This window comes from Triturus cristatus, chromosome 7 (assembly GCF_964204655.1).
Source record: "Triturus cristatus chromosome 7, aTriCri1.1, whole genome shotgun sequence".
Classification (NCBI taxonomy): Eukaryota; Metazoa; Chordata; class Amphibia; order Caudata; family Salamandridae; genus Triturus; species Triturus cristatus.
The window spans coordinates 1875815768-1875837717 of record NC_140590.1 but is presented as its reverse complement, the minus strand read 5'-3'; the positions used below and the strand labels follow the sequence as shown (position 1 = coordinate 1875837717).

The 21950-nt window shown below is 47.8% G+C and overlaps 1 protein-coding gene across 1 annotated transcript in view; it reads right to left on the bottom strand.

The window, feature by feature from the left end:
• Positions 1-2525: 2525 nt before the first annotated feature.
• Positions 2526-21950, bottom strand: part of LOC146813579 (E3 ubiquitin-protein ligase TRIM58-like) — a 126929-nt gene continuing 107504 nt past the window's right edge. Inside the window, exon 5 of the mRNA XM_085615446.1 lies at positions 2526-3049. Within this exon, the coding sequence (XP_085471572.1) occupies positions 2526-3049 (524 nt within the window). The remainder of the gene's footprint in view (positions 3050-21950) is intronic.

Sequence of the window (21950 nt, the reverse complement as noted above, 5' to 3'; positions counted from 1 at the left end):
CCCCCTCCCTCTGGAACATGTCCCGTTCCCACTCCCTCAGGGACATCTCCTGCTCCCCCCTCCCTCCTTGGTGACATCTCTTGCTCCCCCTCCCTGGGGGACATCTCCTGCCCCCCCCTTCCTAAAGGACATCTTCTGCTCCCCCCTCCCTCAGGGACATCTCCTGCTCCCCCTAACCTCTGGGACATCTCCCATTCCCTCTCCTCTTGGGGACATCTCCCATTCCCCCTCCCTCAGGGACATCTCCCACTCCCCCCTCCCTCCTTGGGGACAACTCCTGCTTCCCCTCCCTGCGGGACATTTCCCCACAGGGCAGAGCTCCCTCCTGGATAGCCACTGATACCACTAGGGAACATGACGGACTTAGGAATAGGCACAGGTACACTGACCATAGGTTTACCCCAGGTCCTCCAATTCTCAGCGGCATGATACAGGTTGCTTCTGTCACGCAATATTTCCTGGGAATGGTCAGTCAACTAGGGGACTAATGTCCCAATTTTGGCTTAGGAGGATGGGCGGGTGTAGTGCTCCCTTACAAGGAGTAAGGAGAAGGGCACATGCAAACCAGGTTTGACTGAAGGGAATTCTGCTACACCCGGCTGGAAGTTAGCTGTATGGCCCAGGGGGTCGGTCGCCGCTCACCTGGCCCTTCGGGAGAGGGGTACTCTCTGTTTCATGTGGACAGCATGCCCCTTACTAGTTTCAGGCGGAACGGGTATTCTGACATGATTTAATGGCAGGCAATGCGGACCCTGTCAGGTGCTTTTGCAGTCTTCTCTTTGGCAGGGGCAGCAGACACAGCGTTCTGGGCGGGCCTGACGGCAGAGCGCACCATGCAGGTGGGATGATGGGAATTCCAAGGTCTTATAAGTACAGCTGTCAGTGGCGACCCAGGGGAGTGGCCGGAGTGACAGTTCAGGTGAATGAGGTGCAGTGTTTTTGTGCATCTAGGGGCGAGCTGGATTAGTTGTACATTAAGGTGCGCAGTGCTCGTTATAGGATGCTAGCAACTAAGCATTGCTTTATTTTGCCAGGATCTAAGGTCTGGTCTAGGGCCGGCCATGCGTCCAGTGTGTGGCGCAATGGGTGAAATCCAATAAATGGAGGCATGGGTTTTTCCACCACTTACCTAACTGGGTCGGGGGGCCCAGGCATGCGCGAGCACAGCTGGGGGTAGAAGCTGCAGCACACTGTTGAGATAACTTTGCGGGGGTCCCAGGCATGCGCTGGAACATCTTGCTGTAGAAGCTGCGACAGTCTGGGTGGGGGGTTGTTCTCCCCTCCCATCAGTTGGTCATACAATAGGGGTGGTATGAGTTGACTTTCCTGGGTAGGAAGGCACTGCTGGAAGATGTGAAGTCCTCCATGCGTAAGATGAGCAGCTAGTTGAGGAGCGTATGAGTTTTAGGGGTCAGGGATAAACCCTCGTTTATTATGGCGAGGTGCCCAGCCAGGGGAGGAAAGGATTGTGCATCTAGTTAACAGTGCCGTGCGTAAATTTCACTGAACATAGGTGTTTTAGCTTTATCAGGCATGGATTTTGGCAGGCCAGGTACACAGGGCGTTTTGATTATGAGGGGTTCACCTGTCCAGGGACCTTGTACAGGGAAGAAGCCTGGGAATCAGGAGGATAGAGGTAAAGATGCCTACCTTGGTGGGGGGCCCTGGTTGTGACGGTGGCCACACCCAGTGCTGTGGCGGAGTTACAGGGTGATTCAAAGGCTGTAAGGTACAGAAGTGTACCCTCTGCAGGAGCACAGTAAGGGTGCTAAAGCCAAATATCCCCAGGGAGGTCCTCGCGTTGGACCCTGGAAGAGCGACGGCGCTCCGTTAGTCCTACGGGCGGTTGTGGACCTGAGCAACCGGGGGTTGTCTGCGACGCTCCGCCCCCCTTAGCTGGGGGGGCGTTAGTAAGGGGGTGGACTGGTTGTCCACTGGAGGGAGGGGCTATCCCCTCCCCCAAATCTAACAAACACCGTTGGCTAGGGCCACGGTGTATTTTGGCTCATCAGGTGGGCAGGTGGCGAGGGGCTGCCTGCCCTGGGATCGCCCGTAAGATAACCCACCATGTTGGCATATCTGTTATGCAAATAAACCTGCAGCAATTTTCTCCACTAAAAATGTGTTTTGTCTGATTATTTCTTTAAGTGATTGCTGTGGAAGGGAAGGGGAGTGTTGCCGATATTGGCACTAAGAGACATCTCCTGCTCTCCCTCCCTCTGGGACATCTGTGGGGGGACATCTACCACCCCCCATTCCTCGCAGAGATCTCCTACTCCCCCCCTCCACCGTCCTCCTATGTCCACATGGTATTGCGGAATAACAGTGCAGCACTACAGCCCCCAGGTAAGAGTAGGTGTGGAGCAGGGGGGGGTCTGTCCCTGGCAGGTAGAAGAAATAGGGGGGCAGCTCCCAGTTAAAGGGGGTTAACACTAGGAGGAGTAGGAAATCAATGAGGGCTCCTGTCTGTCTCTCTGCCCTGTTACTGACGTGGGGGGGCTGGGGTCAAGGTTGGGGGAGCTCTATTACACCAGGCGGAGGCCTGTTCCTGGCCGGACCAGGAAGAAGGGGCGCAGCCCCCCGGTGATGGTGACATTGAAGGTGTGGAGATGGTCCCAGGTGTCTGCGTTGTAGAAGGACAGCTGCCCCCCCTCATAGTCCAGGTACACCCCCAGCTTCAGGGGGGACTGAAGGGGGGCCACAGATATGTAGTTGGGAGAGAAGGAGAGAGTCCAGTAATGACCACCATCCCACTGAAACAGAAACCAGGCTTCGCCCTCACGGGACTCTCTGGTGTCCATCTCCCTTCCCAGAGTCTCTCGTACGACCCCCACATCCCCCCACCACGTCTCTTCATCCTGCAGCAGCTGCACCTCCCAGTAATGCCTCCCTGAGGTGAACCCCTCCCGTCCCAGCACACAGGGACAGACAGTGAATCTCTTGGGATTGTCTGCCCAGGGCTGGGGTCTGTCTGTCCGTGTCACACGTCTCTCGTCTTCAGACAAGATCAGAGCTTCATGAGCCGTGTCTGGATCCAGAGTCACCAGCGCTGCAGAGAGAGGAGAGAGAGTTAATGACACACTGTGTGACCTCACACAAGTCACTTTCCATCCCAAAGGCCCCAGCACTGTAGAAAGGTGAGGTAATGAGGCACTGTGTGACCTCAGACATGTCACTGTCCATCCCAGAGACCACATCACTGCAGAGAGAAGAGATAGTTAATGACACACTCTGTGACCTCAGACAAGTCACTGTCCCTCCCAGAGACCCCATCACTGCAGAGAGAGAAGAAAGAGTTAATGACACACTGTGTGAACTCAGACAATTCCCTGTCCCACCCTCAAACACCAGGACTGCAGAGAGGAGAGAGTGAATGACACACTGTGTGAAATGCCGCTGACCGCGGCACCCACAGGGGGCCACTAGAGCGGTTGGCACCCTAGTATCGCCTGGGCACCGGTCACCCCTCCCCTCTCCCCCCTCTTGGAGGCAGGGACTCCAGTCGGTGTCCCCTCCTCTTCCTGCCCGGTGGTGACACGAGGGGCGTCACTTCGGGGCTTCTTTGTTCTGGGGAGAGGCTATGTAGCCCTCCCCCACCATGCTGGCGACCTCTTGATCACCTCGCACGCCGCATGATCGCTAAGGATGGGCGCAGTGCTCTGCTCCGCCCACGGAGTGTGCGTAGTACTGCCCACTTCGCGCTGCGCAAAGTAGGCGTAGCAGGGGCAGACTACGCACACCCCGCGGCGGAGCAGAGTTGCCCGCCACCCGCCTCCCTCCCGCCCTCATTTTACAATTATTAAAAACATTAGATAAAGAAAAATGACTTACCTGAACTGCCGCGTCCCGGGGCTCCATCTTGCTGCTTCCTGCATATCTTCTTCCTCACAAATGCGCATGCGCGGGCGTCCACGCATGCGCATTCGTGAGGATGAAGATGCGGGTGGGCGTAGATTTGCCCCCACTTCGTATTGCTTCACGTAGCCTCACTACGCCCACTACGCCCAGGGCTGATGATCGCCACGCACGCTATCGTTTGGTTCGTCCTGGTGACACCGCTGTCGTGTCTGGCGTTGGTTTTTGTCCGGTGAGTGTGTGGGCATTGTCGCTCACCCCACCCAAGTATTTCCCATGCTGCTCTGGCCCCAACAGTGTGTTTGAGCCGGGTCGTGTTGGGCAGGGGTTTGGGACTCGTGGGGTCCCCCAGCCCCCTGGCCTGGTGGTGTATTGTATGCGGGGGAAGCAGCGTGGGTCCGCGGCCTGGTCGGGCTCAGCTTCTTGCAGGGCTTGGGGAGGGGGCGGTCACGGAGTGGTGTTGCCGGTGTGGCAGTGCTCTGCGGATAGGTCTGCAGATGCAAATGAGGCAGAGTGGGGCGAGTGAGTTGTTTGTCGAGGCTAATTTTGAAGATATCTTGTTTTGTTGACAGTTGGGCACATGCGTTCCTTTTGCTTTGAGCTTCGGAGTGAGCGTTTCGCTCCTTGCACACACCCGGGCTGCTTGGTTTTCTTTTGGGGCACTACGTCGCGGAGTGGCCGACCCCAGTCCACTCCTCTGGGTGTCTCCAGTCTTGTTCTATTCAATGATGGTCAAGGTTCTATAATGGGAAATGGTTAACAGTTTGCCTGCTTTAAATGTTCCGACACGTGCTTCAACACCCCTTCAAAGGCCTGGTGAAGGGGTGTTGCAGTTGCGTCCTGTGTGCTGAGTGGGCGAGCCCACTCAAAATATTACACCACTACCACGTGCCCCGGGTTCAGCAGCAACGGTGAAAAATGATTGTTGAATAATTGATAGAAACTTGACAGATTTGACATTTCAGTCCCCGAGGGCCTCGGCGCCTCCCTGGCTGCTGCTGCCAGGTAATGAAGTGTGGCCACACGAAAGACGAAACACCTGCTGGAGACAGCTCTCGCTAGTTAGAGTTTCAACACCCAGGAAGGCAGGTAGGCCCAACCACCACTGGAAGGGAGGTGGTGAAAGCAGGGGACTAGCAATGTGCAAACAATGATGCACATGTAAGATACCTCTGTGGGTTGAGTGCCTGCTGCAAATATTTCTGTCTGAACTACAGCTCATGTTTTCCAATCCTAACATGCTTCCTTGTTACAACAAAACACCAAGAAAGGTACTTAATTCCTTGTCATATTTGTCTGCTACTGATTGTAACTAAGAATACACTTTGCCCCACAAAAGACCATCTAAGGCACCTGTCCGCAGATTTGTGCCGCCGGAGGTGCCTCGCTGTTGGCAAAGGGAGAAGTTGAGAAAGCAAAGATAACAATGGCCCGGAGAGGCTCTTTGTTGCTTCCTGTCATTACGTCTCACTCTGCTGATTGTCTGGCGTAAGGAGCCAAACGCAGAGGTAATTGTCCATTGCGACCAATATTAGCTGTATGTAACAACTCCCTGAAGGCGCCCCTTTTTACGTTTGATGGGGTATATTCACTGTTTCCAGATCTGACGTGGGTGCAAAGATTGACGAGGTGCACGATGGTTCATCACTGGTGTCGGGCGTCCGTGCTTGTGCGCGGTGAGGGCTGTTGCTCCCAGTACTTCAGATGTAGCGGATGGTGGAATGGGCTGGTGCAGCGGGAATCCCCCACTGCTGCTCTCTGTGTTGGATTCTCCACGCGGAGGTTTTCTTGGGACTCACGATGCTGAGAGGGGCGGGCGAGTGCTGGGCTGTGTGCGGCCTCCCGCTCCGTGTCACGGAGTCGTTACTGTTTGGCGTGAAGTCGGTAGACAGTGCAGAGGTGTGGCTTAAATACCAGCCGTGGGTGAAGTTTGCTGGTTGTACCGGACGGGGCATTGAAGTGCCGGTGGCACCCGTTCTTCCGACTTCGGTTCTGGTTGGGTGCTGCGCGGGGGAAATTGTAGTGGTGAAAGAGAGCAGAGATGGCTGGACGTCGCTGCTGTTGCTTGGCTTCTTGACGGCACAGCGCACTCGGAGTCAGCCGGTCTTGTGCTTTTCCCGGTAAACATTTCTCAGGTATTTGGGCCGTGCGCTGTAGTCACTACGGTGAAGTCGCGGTCTAGGACGGGTCCTGGAGAGGGAATTCAGAGTGTCCCGGTGTTTCCTCTATTTAATATTATAGGTGATGCCTGGGGGTCTATCAAAGAAATTTGGCAGAGATGTTACCAGCAACATCGGTAAAACGATTTTAGTTATTATACAGGACCTCGCAAGCGAAAAATGGGTGGGGGAACCAAAGATGACAATAATATTAGTGAGCTGCTGCTGTATAATCGCATATTGAAATGGGCATCTTCCTTATTATTATATCTAACCCAGGTAGGCTGCGGACCAGGGTACCTGCGCACTGCCAAGAACTGGGCCAAAGAGGGCATGATAGAGCTGAAATTGGATCATAGATCCTGTTAAGGGGCTGGCCTTCTCTGCCTGCTGAGGCTCTCCCTAACTCAGCTGCTTGCAGTATTTGTGGTTTTCTGTTGTGCCTGTGGGGCAGGATTCCCGCAGGATTTCTGCGGGCGCCGGCTTGATCTGAGCCGGAACCTAGAATTACTTGCAGTTTTAAGGGCATCCCAGCCCTGCCTGCCTGGGCCCTCCCACTCAGCTGCTTGCGGTATCTGCGGCTTGGCCTTTGCGCCACTCAGCATAACAACGCCGTAAATTTACGTGCTTCATGGGGGTGTGCAGCTGGTACGTGCTGGGTGTATGGCAGATGTGTTGACGTAAAGCCTACCAGGCACTTGTACTAATTTAAGCTAGGGGCAATAATAGGAGAGTAGTTGAACTATCAGTTCACCACATGGGACAACATCCTCACATTGTGTAACAGTTAGCTGATGCCCAACCCCTGCCAACAGAAGGACCACGGATAGGGAACTGTTAGAATCAGGGGTCTCTGGTTGGCGCAGGTATGCATTTGCGACAAGCAGGGACCCTCTACTCCAAGTTAGGGCAAAGGATTACTCTCAGCGGATAACCCCTGCTCACCCTCTAGGTAGTGTGGCGCGAGCAAGTCAGGCTAAACTCTAGAGTACATGAGGTTAAGCATTTAGGTTGTCCCACAATAATCACCAACCCACCACACAGAGACACCAGACTGTACTTGTAAAAATATAATTCTTTATATAAACTCTTCAGGCCGGCTTTAAAATACAGTCTTTTTAGGCTTTAGATATGACTCCAGTTACTTGGTATGCTTTCAGAGGCCACAGTTCTTCACAAGGCACACCTTCTTGGGGCCTGTGCGCGTCGAAGCGCCGTCCGTACGGGTCGTACGGGTGTTGGTACGCGTCGTACCACTCTTCGTACGGGCCGTACACTCCTCGGGACACTTCCCTGTGATAGCTCACACTTCCCGCGTGAGTAGGCGCACGCGGACAAGGCCGTACGGGCCGTACAGATGAGGGTACGTGTCGTACAGATGTTCGTACACGCCGTACACTCAGGGCCGCTTCCCTTGCAATAGCTCACGCTTCCCGCGGGGGTCAGTGTACGGGAAAGCTAGTCCGGTCCGCACAGTTGAAGGTACGCGTCGTACCGGGGAGTTCGAGGCGCACAGTACTTTGGATCTTGATGTGGAGTTCGGGGCGGCCTCGGCAGTCGCTGGAGGGGCGTCCCATGTCGCGTTGCAGTCCCGCTGGGCAGAGGACAACGGTGCTTGGTGGGGCGCCTCGGGACTTCGCGGCACACCTCGATGTGGGTGGAAGGAGGGGCGGCTCGGGGTGATTTCGACGGCGCAGCGCTGTCGGCATCAACCAGAAGTGGCGAAATTGAGTGTCGTCGATCCTCGCAGTGGTCTCTACGGCTCGGGGGCCACAGAGGCTCGGGGCTTGGAATCAAACAGTCTTTCCTTACGGTGTGAGCTCCGGCTCGAGCGGGCAGCAGTTTACTTTGTTCAGGCCAGGCGGGGCAGGCCGTCACGGTGCTCACAGCAGCACAGTTGGGCAGAGGTCACGTTGCTCGGCGAGATGGGGGCACACAGGTTCTCTGGGGTCAGTGTTCGCAATTCACCACCAGCAGCTTCCTTTCTTCCAGGGAGGGAGAGCGCCCACTGTTCCTGGGGCGCAGTTCAGGGGGCAAGTTCACCAGCAAGCCCTTGGAGATTGTTCACAAAGCACAAGTTGATTCAAAAGTCTTTCTCAGTCTTTTCCTCTCCTTCTTGCAGCAAGGCACCCACCACAGGCCAGTCTCTCAGGCTTAGAGACAGTACTCCTCCATGCAGCTTTCCCAGGTCCTTCTCTTCGGGCAGAGGTTATCTTGGCGTAAACAGGATCTGCTTTCTTAGGAGCAGGGCTCCTTCTTTTATACACAGTTTCTTTTGTTCTTTGTCGCCAGGGGGCCTGTGCCTGGCTCAGTCCGGTTTTGGAGCACTTTGTTGTGGTGACTCTGCTCTTTCCTTTCAGCAGCAGGGCAGAGACATCAGCCGCCCCACAGGGGGCGGAGCCAGCATTGTGGTGGCAGAGCACACGCCTATTCAGAGTCAAGGTGTACTCCTCCCACCCATTATGGTGTAATCTCTCTACCCACCACCTGGCTGCCAGCCTGTCTCCTGGAATTCCCCAGCCCTACCCCTCACTGAACCTAGGCAGCACACACACCCACAGCAGAGGCGGACTGAAATGGCTTAGGCAAGTAAATACTATCTTTCTAAAAGTAGTATTTACAAACACAGGATATTAAAATAAACTTTACTAAAAGAAGTATTTTATTATTCTGAGTTCAGGCATTCTAAATTTGACTTTCTACCATGCTCTCTGAGTCCGCTGGGATTATAGAGTGTAATAATTCCAGCAGCCCATTCTGGCCTATGGAGAGCAGGTAGCCTTTCAATTGTGAAAAACGAAAATGGCTGTAATTCACTATTAAGACATGCCACACACAACAGGGCATGTCCTACCTTAGGCTTACAATGCACCGTGTCCGTGGGCCTACCATAGGGGTGACTAATATGTAGTTAAGGGGAGGTTTAGGGACTGGCAAGTAGGTGCACTTGCGCAGTCAGCATGACAGTACCAGACTGCACGCAGGTTCTGCAATGGCAGACCTTAGACACATTTTACTAGGCCGCTTCTGTGGGTGGCACAACCAGTGCTGCAAGCCCACCAGCAGCATTTGTATTTACAAGCCCTGGCACTCCTGGTGCACTTTACTAGGGGCTGATAGTAAACCAAATAAGCCAACCATGGAAACCAATCAATGTATACATTTTACCGTAGGGAGAGCATATGCACTTTAGCGGTGATCAGCAGTGGTAAGGTGCCCTGAGTCATAAAACAGCCAACACCAGGTCAGAAAAAATACCGGAGGAAGGCAGTTCAGGGATGACCCTGCAGGAAGGGCCAAGTCCAACAGGAACATATCAGTTTCACATATTAGTTTCTCAGCGTTTGTGTGGCACTAGATGAACGGACACAAACGAACGTAAGGCCTCATTGGCGCTTTGTCTTTGCAGCACATTCCCACCACAGAGGGCAAAGACAGGCTGTAGCCCTTCATGGAAGGTTTATTTGGCGGTGTGGGATCACTCAGCGGTGTAGTAGGCGAGTGTTTTGACACAATTCCCACTTGCCTGTAGTGTGGCGCGAGCTAAAGTTTCACTAAGCCAAAACTAAGTAGGGAACTTGATAGCAGATAGGGATGCCAGCATGGCGACACAGCATCTGTCAGGCAGATGAGTGATGGGTTTGTAGGAGAAGGACGTGGTGATCCACCCTTGTCTTGGATTAGGCGAGGTGGCACACCGAGCGGCCTCCAGCGGTGCCTTGGTGATTGACTTGCGCAGGGGGTTGGGTTTTTGGTGCCTTTCCTTTGGAGTTGGGATGTTCGGTGTAAACCTTGGTGTCCTGTTGGCACCTGGGTGGCGTGCACCGTTAGAAGTCTGTCTCGTATTATTGCATTGAGCGAAGAGTTTGCTGCTTGGCCAACAAGGTCCTTTGGCCACCAGGAGTTATGCATGTGGCCCTTCTCAATGTCGCTTTGATGAAGGTGCTATTGATGACGAATGGTAAAATGGTTGTTGGTTTTGGCCGAGGCTCGGCAAGTATGGATTCATCCTTCTCACCTAAGACTTGTGCAGTATTGGCCTAGAAGCCAAGTATACTTCACGGGGCTCTGCTCACACCAAAGTGGGCCAAGATCGCACAAAGCACAGGATGAGAGTGCGGTGTCAGTCATATATGGCGTATTATGAGAAATATGGCAGAGGTAGCGAATATGACATCAGACTTGATCAGCGATAATATCATGGTTCATCTTTGTCCCAATACAGACGAAAGGGGTCGAGAACAGCTATGTTGCAAGTTTAATCTATTCCAGGTCGCTACTGGACGGGGACGTAGTCACATCTTACTGGCGAGGCAATACTTTTAAGGCAGTCTCGATGCTTAGAGTTTCGTGTTGGTCTAATGGGAGTAATTACTGATATCGATATGTCTCCCTCATCTTCGTTGTGTGATTTTGCTCGCAAGAAAGTGTCAGTCACAGTCCTTTAATTGTCACGCATAGTTGCACTGTAATGAGGAAAATGTCACTCATAGCAAACTGAAACCTTGGCAGCTATGGATGGCTCTGCAACTGAGCTAGAATTGTGGCTTATTTATCCGATGCAAATAGAAGCATTGACTAAGCCAAAAGATGGATTGCTGTTGTGTAGTGTTCCTTTTGTATTAAATAGAGGGATGCAATGACATTGCGGCAAAATTCCAGGCAAGGGCAAGGCACGGCCTTTTCAGCACGCTTGGGGGCGCTGACCCATTTGGAACATGGCATTTTGAAGGTTTGAGGTCAAAAGTGCATTGACTTGTAATCAACAGAACAGGCTGTAGTACTACCAGCCGCCCCGGGAAAAAATTATTGGGAGCACCTGTTTCGAACGGCTTTTAATTGATACAGTCCTTTCTTTCTTGCCCACTTTGAGGTCGGGCACAGACACACCCCTCCAAATTACGTCTCTCCACAGACCTGTCTGCCCCCCTGGGTCATCCTTCTGCGGGCTAGAACCAGACAGCAGAAGAGGGCATCTTTTGGGACTGGGGTCCCTAACACATTGATAGTCAAGCGCTGGGGTGGATGTAACATGAAAGGCATGGTCACTACTTGGGTTGTCCCCAAGTTCTGGGGTCAAACTGGGTTGGAGCATCAGTCTTCAGTCCTTAGGTAGCATCCAGCAACCCTTCAATCCAAGTAGGGCAGTTAGCTAGATAAGTTTCAGCGAGTGGGTAACATACACCGGCCACCCTGCGACTCCGTGCCCCGGGGGCATGTGCGCTTCACTGATACACAGAGCTGCAACCAGAAGGGTGGCAAGTGTCTAAAGACAGTAAAGAGGTTAAGATAGGTGTGCTCTGGCGGACAGCTGGGTGGAGCCAGTGCAATTTAGATGACTGATTTGCATATGGCCATGTCTGAACTGGGGGGGCAGAGAGAGCTAAAGAAGGATGATGGATTAAACCCAGACCAGTTGTCTGGGGGTTAGTGCTTGCTATGTCAACACTCTGTCCAACATCCCCTTTGGTATCGCTTTGTGTGCCCTAAGTAGGCAGGGCATGCCCAGCAGTGGGTCCCTTGCTCGCTTTGCCAATGGATTCAAGATAGCCTGGCTGATGAGGGTTATGAACCCGAAACCGGCCTAGGTTGCTTGTTTCCAGTCCAGGGAAGACATGGCTTGGCAGTTCGGGCTGGACTGTTCCCATGAGGCACAGGGTCAGACTGATTTGCGCATGGCCATGTCTGAACTGGGGTGGTGGAGTGAGCTAAGAAGGATGATGGATTAAACCCAGATCAGTTGACTAGGGGTGGGGGTTTGATTTGGTCAAACGCTCCGTCCAACATCCCCTTTGGTATCGCTCAGTCCCATTTAGAGGTAGAGCTTCTCCCACATCAAATGTCAGGCACCTTATTACAGACAGTGCGCCCTGTATCGAATCGGACAAATTCTCTAAGTGGCTATGCCTAGGGGACTTCACCAGAGGGAGCTGAGCGGGCGAAATTCCCATAAGGAATAAGGGATGCAGGGCAAGTGCTGGAGGGCAGCCGCGCTCATTGTCTCATATGGCTAGTTATGGACATTCCTGTGCGCCTGGATTTAGCAAGCAAAGGGACTGTTCAAAGGTTAAGTATAATCCTTCTCGCCCTAATATCCGAAGTAGGCAATTGAGGGTATGAGCGGGTTCCTAACTAGCGAGCTGCTGTTCCAGAGATAGGAGACACAGGTGTTCAGGCACACACGGTGCTAGAAGGACGGCAGCTAGTGTGATCAACAAATAGGTGGGGCATTGTGAGCCAGGATGTCTAACTGTCGTGGGGTGAATGCTCCACAGGCCAAAAGGACTTATTTCATCTGACACTAGCTGATCCAAGCTAACGTCGAGGGCGCACTGCTTAAATCAGACCGATTCCCTAGCTTGTAGGCCTAGGGGGTTCAACCACAGAGGGAACTGAACGGGCACAATTATAAGGAATAAGGGATACATGGCAAGGGCAGGAGGGCCCCGTGCCCATTGTCACACACATCTAGTGATGAACACTCCTGTGCGCCTCGATTTAGCAAGCAAAGGGACTGTGCAAATGTTAAGTAGAATCCTCCTCGCCATAATAGCCAAAGTAGGCAGGCGGGTGGGTGATTAGTCAGTCAGTCAAGTCACTTTATTCGATTAATTTAAAATCATAAAAGTACAGTACACAACAAACATGCACGATAAATACAAACATTCAGACAAAATGTGTAGAACAATCTCTCTTATAAAATTCATTATAGCCGAAAATCTCAGACTTTGTGATTTGCATATATAATAACAGTTGGATTTTAAGCAGTATTCGACAACAAATTTCTATTTTTCTTAAGCCTCGTAGCAGCAACCAGGAAACACGCAATGTTAAAAATATCCCAGGGAATGTTCGATGTCTGCAAATAAAGTAGTGCTGGTCTGACCTGCAAAAAACCCCTTCCTCTCAGGATGGAGATTAAATGCTTCATACAAATAGCAGTGTAAAAATGACAAAACATCATAAAATGGAGGGTATCCTGGGGAGAATAGTTATCACATTGACAAGGGTCAGCATTCTCAGGTTTACACCACTCCTGGAAGTCGCCTAATAAAACAAGCATTTGCAATGCAATAGGTCTCGCATTTATACGAGTTTGAGTTATTGGCATTGTAAATGACAATGCTTTTTATTTAAGTTTGGCAACATAAATAAAAGGCACTGTCATTTACAATGCCAATAGCACAAACTCGTATAAAAGCGAGATCTATTGCTTTGCAAATGCTTGTTTAAGTGTTACCACTTGATCACCCTATAGCTAAAACCTGGTGAAAGTGTGGTGTTAGACTGAATGACGAACTAATGGTATATCAACCCGTGTGTGTAAAACCTTGGTAAGGTTAGACCAGGAAGTACCTCCAATGCGGTTAAAGCACTGTAATTATGCAAGTAAAACACTCTGCGTAAATTTGCAGTCTAACTCGGATTACCAAGTGATTAGTAACGTAAACAACAAAAACAGCATCTCTCTAATGCCGAAGTCTTGCCACTATATCAGTAAAGAGCACGATCTACGGAAGGTAAAAGATGGGAATGAGTATCAGGAGAGCGCATGTATACGTGGCCCCGAACACCAGGAATTAAACGAGCGTCTGCTTACCAGAAGATCGTCATTTAACGTCCCGATTCTATGAAAGAGAAAGTCTATGTAAATAATCTGTGTAACTCTAGGCCGTAACGGAGGAACTGAAATGCAGTGCTTAATTCCTAAACAACTCCCCGCTCTTGCCTTCAAACGTTCCGTGCGCGAGAATACCACGTGACCGCTGGAAGGCGTGTGCACGTCAAGACGTGTGGGAATTTTCTTTTATAAGGAAGGAAAGTGATCATACAAGCCTATGCAACTTTATTGAAAGGTGACAACCACCTTATTTTACACAAAACAAAGAAGCCAATCAACCATGATACGAAATCGGGGTGTCAATCTAGTACCCCTTCAAAGTAACACCTGCTTAAAACGTGAAAAATATACTCGTGCATCTTTGTAGATAAACATGCTTACTAAGTGAAAAAACGCAACCATGAAACAGAGAATCAAAACTAAGAAATAAAAAAAATAAGTCGAAATCCAAAGTTTGCGGCATGAGACAGCTTGATGATGGCTGTGCCAGGGACTGGGAGCAAGGAGAAGGTAGGGATTGAAAATTGAGTGGGCTTTAGAGAGAAGGAGGGAGGGAAGAAGAAAGCAGAAGGTGCGAATTTGAACATAACAGCTGCCCACTTTGGAAGTGGAGTACTAGGATTGGCTCCAAATCCAGTGGTTCTGAAAAAAATCGCTTTACCTCCCCACCCCGTGCCTAAACAGGAATGTGACCATGAGTCATGTAAAACAGCAGAAAAATAGACGTGGTAATTTTATGTACGAGAATGCGGCAATACTGAACGTTTTACCTTGCATGTAGTATATTCTTGGAAATGGCATACTTAAGTAAATGTCTGTACTGTGTTAAAGTTAACCAGACTCTAGTAGACTGGCTAACCATTGAGTTCAGAATGTGGAAAAACGTGGAAGCTCTGTGCTTGTTAGTTGGACGAAGTCCCTCTCAAATATGGCCGCCATGTAAAGGAGGCTTCCTTAGTCCTCTTTCCATTATGAACATCCCGCCCTCGCTCTGCGTCCTCGGCAGCAGCAACGATCGTCCAACACTGGTTGTTGCTGTGGCGTTTGCAGGTGAGAGAAGAGGCGGCAATATTATAAAACCAGTAGGCGATGTGCGATTACGGGGTATGAGCAAATAATGATGAAAAGTGCAATATATAATAAAAGAAAACGAGGCCTGATGGGCACAGAAAACATGTATTGCGCACACGGCAGCAGCAACGATCGTCCAACACTGGTTGTTGCTGTGGCGTTTGCAGGTGAGAGAAGAGGCGGCAATATTATAAAACCAGTAGGCGATGTGCGATTACGGGGTATGAGCAAATAATGATGAAAAGTGCAATATATAATAAAAGAAAACGAGGCCTGATGGGCACAGAAAACATGTATTGCGCACACGGCAGCAGCAACGATCGTCCAACACTGGTTGTTGCTGTGGCGTTTGCAGGTGAGAGAAGAGGCGGCAATATTATAAAACCAGTAGGCGATGTGCGATTACGGGGTATGAGCAAATAATGATGAAAAGTGCAATATATAATAAAAGAAAACAAGGCCTGATGGGCACAGAAAACATGTATTGCGCAAGAGACAGAAAGTAAATAACAGCGGCATGTGATAAAAGCAAAAGGATGGGACGGTGTATAATTAAAACAAGAAGGGCTGGGCGAGAAGGGAGGGGAGAATGCCAGCAACAGAGGAGCCCGCGAAAGTGAAAGTGATCGTGATTACGATCGCTACAGAGGAAAGACACAAGGCGCTGCGCGCGTGCACGTTCACGTGCACTGTAGCTTTAGGCCACGGCAGCACTTTGAAAAGCCCAGTTATAAAATGTCTCTTCGAGCCTTTGGCTCGCGAGACCTAAAAGGAACCAAATTAAAACGGAACCTAGTTAAAAGCCAACGATGGAAGGGCTTATTTACTGTTACCAAGTAAGGTTCAATACGGGTATTCGTTTTCGTTAAAAAATGGGCCCTAACTAAGGGTTTACATAACTCATGTTCTTGCCGTTCCACAGACAATAGGTTCTTAAAATTTGTTTTCACCCACAACACATCCTCCCTCCGGATCTTTTCAGGGGCTTCGAATAGCGCTGGCCGCCCCAATTTAGTTAACATACATTTAACATAAGACAGCCACTTAATCTTATTGGAGTTATCTAAATTAACACAATCTAGTAGGATCTGGTGATTCAAGGTCAATTCAGGGTTTAACCAGGTTTGGAGCCAGCAGAGCAACGGGCTGTACTAAAATTATCAGAAATGTAACCTATCCCCAGTTCCTGATGTATAGAGAAAGTTGGGGTAGATTGTGGAACAGATAAAAGGCTGCGTAAAAATTAACTTTCTGCTATTTGCATACCAGCCTGTTCTTTAAAACCCCATATAGAGGAACCGTAAACCGCGATCGCCAGACACTTTGCTCTATATATTTTTAATATACTCTCAATAGGTCTGGCCCCCAATCACTGTGCGAACCCCATTATACCTAAAGAAGATCGGATGATAGCATTCTTTTTGATTTTCTGTTGGGGTATCCAAGAAGACCGATCATCAAAAACAACCCCAAGATATGTAAAAGAAGAGACCGCAGTCACTTCCAGCCCATTACAATAAAAAGATTTAGGTTTTCTTACTCTAAGACCAGATGACATAATATGAGACTTTCCAATATTTACTAACAAATCCAGCGACTGCATGTGGGCCCCAAAGGCATCTAAGAGTCGCTGGAGGCCCACCGCAGTGCGTGCTAGAAGAACAGTGTCATCCGCGTATAGGAGGACTGTTAGAAAAGCATAATCCATCCAAGGAAAACAGGAGTCAGTAAATGAAGATAGAGCGTGAGTTTAATAACACGTCTATACTCAGCAAGTTACAGGTCAAGAATGTCAACCACCCTTCCACCAGTCGCATGCCCAACCTTCCACCCTTTTTGAAACTACACATTCTTCACATGACACGAGCTAACCACGAGCTTAGATAAAGATCCACGCTCGTGACAGCTCGCGCAATCTTACATTGTGTTCCCAACACACCTTCCCCCCTTAAAAGAAAACAAAACAAAAAAACAAAAAAAAACACATGAACTTAAACATAATATCCGAAGAAAATTACTAAATTATCCCATGACAAAATCCTTGTACTTTTCAGGAAGACGATGTGAGCGTACCACCCTAGAATTACCAGAACTACAAGTAGGAACAAACGCTTCCTCACGGTTGTCATCACACTCAAAATCAAGAAAAACATTGCTGCTATAATCTTCTTGACCACTAACAACTCCTTTAAACAAAGAAACTCTGTTTAGATTCCACACCGAACCACCATCAATTCTGATGGCATTCTTGAATGTCTCAATCACTTTTCTCGGACTTGACCATACAGGACACCCTTTACCAACACCTTCTTTTTTCTTTATGCGAATCCAATCTCCCACTTTAATCACCTGTTTAGTTGGTGGGCCTATTTTCTTTTTCATATCATGTTTCATTTTATTTTTGTACACTTCAACTCTCCGTTGGACAGCTTCATAATCCACACTAAAAAAATCATCTGAATCATTCCTACTCTCTTTCATCCACCAGGGAGTTAACTTCGTGCTAGGTTTTCGCCCCCTTAAAAGTTCAAAAGGGCTAACCAAGGTAACCGAATTTGGAGAAGTTCTATATGCCAATAACATAGAATGAAGTGCATTACGCCAATTTAAACCACCCTTAACAGATAGTTGAATAGCTTCTTTAACAACACGGTTAAATCTTTCAACTTGGCCATTGGCCTCTGGATGGAGCACAGAAATCCTCCTGTGGATGATTCCACACTTAACAAAGAAGTCATTCATTTCTTTGCTAACAAACTGAGGTCCATTATCAGTTACAATTTCTTTCGGAATTCCTTCTCTACAAAATATCTCATCTAAGAATTCAATCACACTATGAGAAGTAACCTCCTTGACCATCTTGACCTCAGGCCATTTTGAAAAATAATCAATAAGTACAATTCCAAACGATTCATTCTTGGGTAAAATGTTAAATGGACCAATGATGTCTAAACCGAGTTTACGCCAAGGACCAATCGGAAATTCAACAGGGTGAGGTTCCGAGCGTGGAGCAACAGCAGATTTGTCACTATCCGCACATTGAACACATGAACGAACAAAATGATCAACATGATTATCAATGCCTGGCCACCAAAATGATTCCTTGACACGTCTCCTGGTGAAAGATATTCCCAAATGCCCTTCATGAGCAATTTTAAGAATAGTATTTCTAAGGGAGAACGGTGGAATAAATTTGTCTCCTCTTAAAATCAAACCATTTTCAACAGCAAGTTCATCCTGCACCTTAAAGAAACCCATCATCTCTCCAGATAGCTTCCTTTGTTCCGGCCAACCTTGCAATAAATACTTCTTGACATTTAGCAACTCTATGTCCTTTCCCATTTCGGTGAACCAAACATCCTCTTGTAAGAAAGAATGCTGACCCAACACTGAATTAACATCACCCATGGTGAAAGCCACTTCACATTCCTCATCTCTGCTGGTATCTGGAAATTCTGTAGGAGAGATCAACCTAGACATACAATCAGCATGTACATTGGCTTTGCCCTGAACGTACTCAATCTGAAATTGAAAAGACTGTAACCTGGAAGCTAGTCTAGCCAGACGTGCGGACATGGTTCGCCCCCCACCAGCTGGCATTAAAAAAACAAGAGGTTTGTGGTCCGTTTTAATGACAAATTTTGTACCCCACAAAAACGTTCTAAAGTGTTCAGATCCCCAAACGCAGGCTAACAACTCTCTCTCAATGACAGAATAGTGTTTTTCAGCATCTCTCAAAGCCCTTGAAGCATAGGCTACAATCCACTCTCTCCCATTGTCTCTCTGTAAAAGAACACCACCTAACCCAGTGCTACTAGCGTCTACCATAATGATGCACTTTTTTCCACAAACAAACGGCTTAAGACACGGGGCATTCACTATAAACTCTTTCAACACTCCAAATGCTTTGGACATCTCTGGGGTCCACACAAATTTAGCATTTTTCTTCAATAAACCTCTGAAGGGGTCCACTTTAGAAGCAAAATTCGGTATAAATTTTGCGTAAAATTCAATAAGACCCAAAAAGGCCACAAGTTGTTCCTTGGAGGTAGGTATGGGAGCATTTACAATACTCTCCACGTGATTTTGTTTGGGTTTGATCCCCAATCCACTAATAGTGTGCCCTAAATATTCTACCTCTTTTTTCTTGATCTTGCATTTATCAAGGCGTAAAGTGAGACCCTTCTTTGACAAAGCAGCAATAACACCTTCTAAATTCGAATCATGTTCTTCATTGTTTTTCCCAAAAACAAGAATATCATCTGGAAATGCAATAGCGCCCTCCAGTCCCTCCAAAGTGTCTCTCATGAGTCTTTGGAAAACTGAAGCAGCACTAGCAAGACCAAAAGGCATACGACAATACCTGTACAATCCTTCAGGAGTAATAAATGCAGTTATATTTTTTGATTCCTCAGCAAGAACAACTTGGTGGTACGCACTAGCCAAATCAATACACGAGAATACCTGTGCACCCTATAATGTGGAAACCATCTCATGTAAATTGGGTAAAGGATGGGCATCCACCCAAATGGCATTATTCACACTGCGAAGGTCCACACACAACCTAAGTTCGCCTGAAGGTTTAATGGAAATCACAATGGGAGAAACCCACGGAGATGATTCAATGGGCTCAATAATATTATTTTGACATAAATCTTTTAGTATGTCCTTCAATTTGTTTCTGTAAGTGAGTGGGACATTCCTTACTCTATGACGGATAGGGACAACATTGTCATGTAGTTTTATTACATGTTCAAACCCTTTGTACATTCCTAATTTCCCACTAAAGACATTAGGAAACAACCCTTTTAATTTATTGACAATTTGAGAATTGTCATCGTGGGAAATATCACAGGACTCAACAACATAGACAGGAGGAACAGCTCTAGGGTCAATTTTGATTCCTAATTCATGTTGGTGAGGCCACCCTAACAGTGATAATCCTGACCTTGCCACATATATTTTCCCAAAAGTATGACGACCAGAGAATTCTATATTGGCACAAAAAAAACCTATTAAGTCAATTTTGTGTCCTGTGTAACCACCAGGGGAAACATCCGGTGGAAGCAAAGTTTTCGTAGACCAACTTTCATTAAACACACTTAATGAAATAATGGTGTACCAGGCACAAGAATCAACCAAGAATTCTAGTTTAACATCATCTACAGAAATAAAACAGGAAGGAAATTTAGCGCACTCTCCACTACCACACACATTAATGACGGTATTGACCTCATATTCATTGTCATCCTCTACGTTATCACTTTAATCATAAATACAATTCACTTTTTTAGGTATTGATTTACAGAATTTCCCAAAATGACCCTTTTTATTGCACTTTGAGCACGTTCTCCCGATGGCTGGACAGTTCTTGAAATCAGCTAAGTGTCCATCGCTTCCGCACCTATAGCAAAGTAGTTGATGTTGGTTTTTCTTCTCATATTTTGTAATTCTAAATTTATTATCAGTTTTAGAAGGATTGTCATTTCTCTGTGGAACATACTTTCTTTGCTTATCAGTATCCTTAGTTACGTTAAAAACATCACTTTTTTCATTTCCTCTAATTTCTTTCACAAATTTTTCTGAATGTTCAATTGATTTTGCAATGTCAATAGCATTGTTCAAAGACATGTCAGACGTAGTCCACAGGCGTTCTTGAACATTTTTATTATTTGTTCTCATCAATATTTGGTCTCTAAGTACTTGCTCATAAGATATGTGCTCGAAATCACATGTAACAGCTAAGGATCTGAGAGCTGATACGAAATCTTCCACAGGTTCATCAGGGCGTTGTTTTCGTGAGTAAAATATATACCTTTCCATCACTATATTTTTCTTTTTCCCATAACGCAGGTTGAGTTGTGATGAGGCATAACTATATACATCAATATTTCCTGGATTGACTAAGGCAGGGAGAGTTTTAAATTCTTTCAAAGCAATTCCGCCCAAACAATGCTTAAGAAGGGATAGTTTCCTCTCTGGTTCACACTCTTCACCCTCCAAAACTTCTACATATGCCATGAAAACAGGTTCCCAAATCTCCCACGGCATAGGAGGATCACCAGGAGAGGATAAAAATGAAGGAGGAGGAACAATGCCAGACATGGTGAAATGTTCAATGAAAAAAAAACTGATATCATATAGTTAGATATAAAATAAAATAATAAATGAGCCTAAACGATTTATTTGGTTAGAATTAGACTCAAAATGAGAAAGAAACTGTTACCGCAATAAATCTCCTCTTCAACGCTTCGCACCTTTTTTTGTTAATTCCACGTTGATCCGAGTTGTTGCTAGGATACCGTGAAACAAAATGGTGTCTCCTGCTCCTTCGCGTCACACGTCAGCACGTCAGCGTGCGTCTGACGCACATTAGCATACGTATGATGCCTTGCGAGATATGAACTCGTTGAGGGTTCCAACTGCGGAAATATTCCTTACTTCGGCTGTAATCCTCGAGCTTCCTGGACTAATGCCACCACTCCAGTATAGCCGTAAGTTTCTTTTTCCTCGTTGCGCAGCAATTCACATTCTCACGAAAAGTCACATTACGAAATGAATTTCTTCCGCTTTTCCAAGAAAACGAAAAAAAAAAAAAAAAAATCAATAACCAGGCTGGTTCGATTGTAAATGTATCCCGCTCGTCGCCAGTGTTAGAAAAGCATAATCCATCCAAGGAAAACAGGAGTCAGTAAATGAAGATAGAGCGTGAGTTTAATAACACGTCTATACTCAGCAAGTTACAGGTCAAGAATGTCAACCACCCTTCCACCAGTCGCATGCCCAACCTTCCACCCTTTTTGAAACTACACATTCTTCACATGACACGAGCTAACCACGAGCTTAGATAAAGATCCACGCTCGTGACAGCTCGCGCAATCTTACATTGTGTTCCCAACAAGGACCGTCTCCTACACGCGGAATGTCCAAAGACGCCGCCAATAGTGACTTGTCCAGGTCGTTAATATAAAGGGTGAAAAGCAGAGGCGCCAAAATACACCCCTGACGGACGCCTCTGGCAGATTTAGAAGAGCTTGAAAGTTTGCCAACCTTCGAGATCCTAACCGAGGCAATAAGATCTTGATGAAGGTCGGCCACAAAATACACTAAACGTGGGTCAAGACCTTTATCCATCAAGATATTCCACAGCTTTGACCTGTTAACCAGGTCAAACGCTGGGAATAGATCCATGAATGCCAACCTTAAACAACCTTCTTTTGCCACAGTTTATTTACCTATTAATA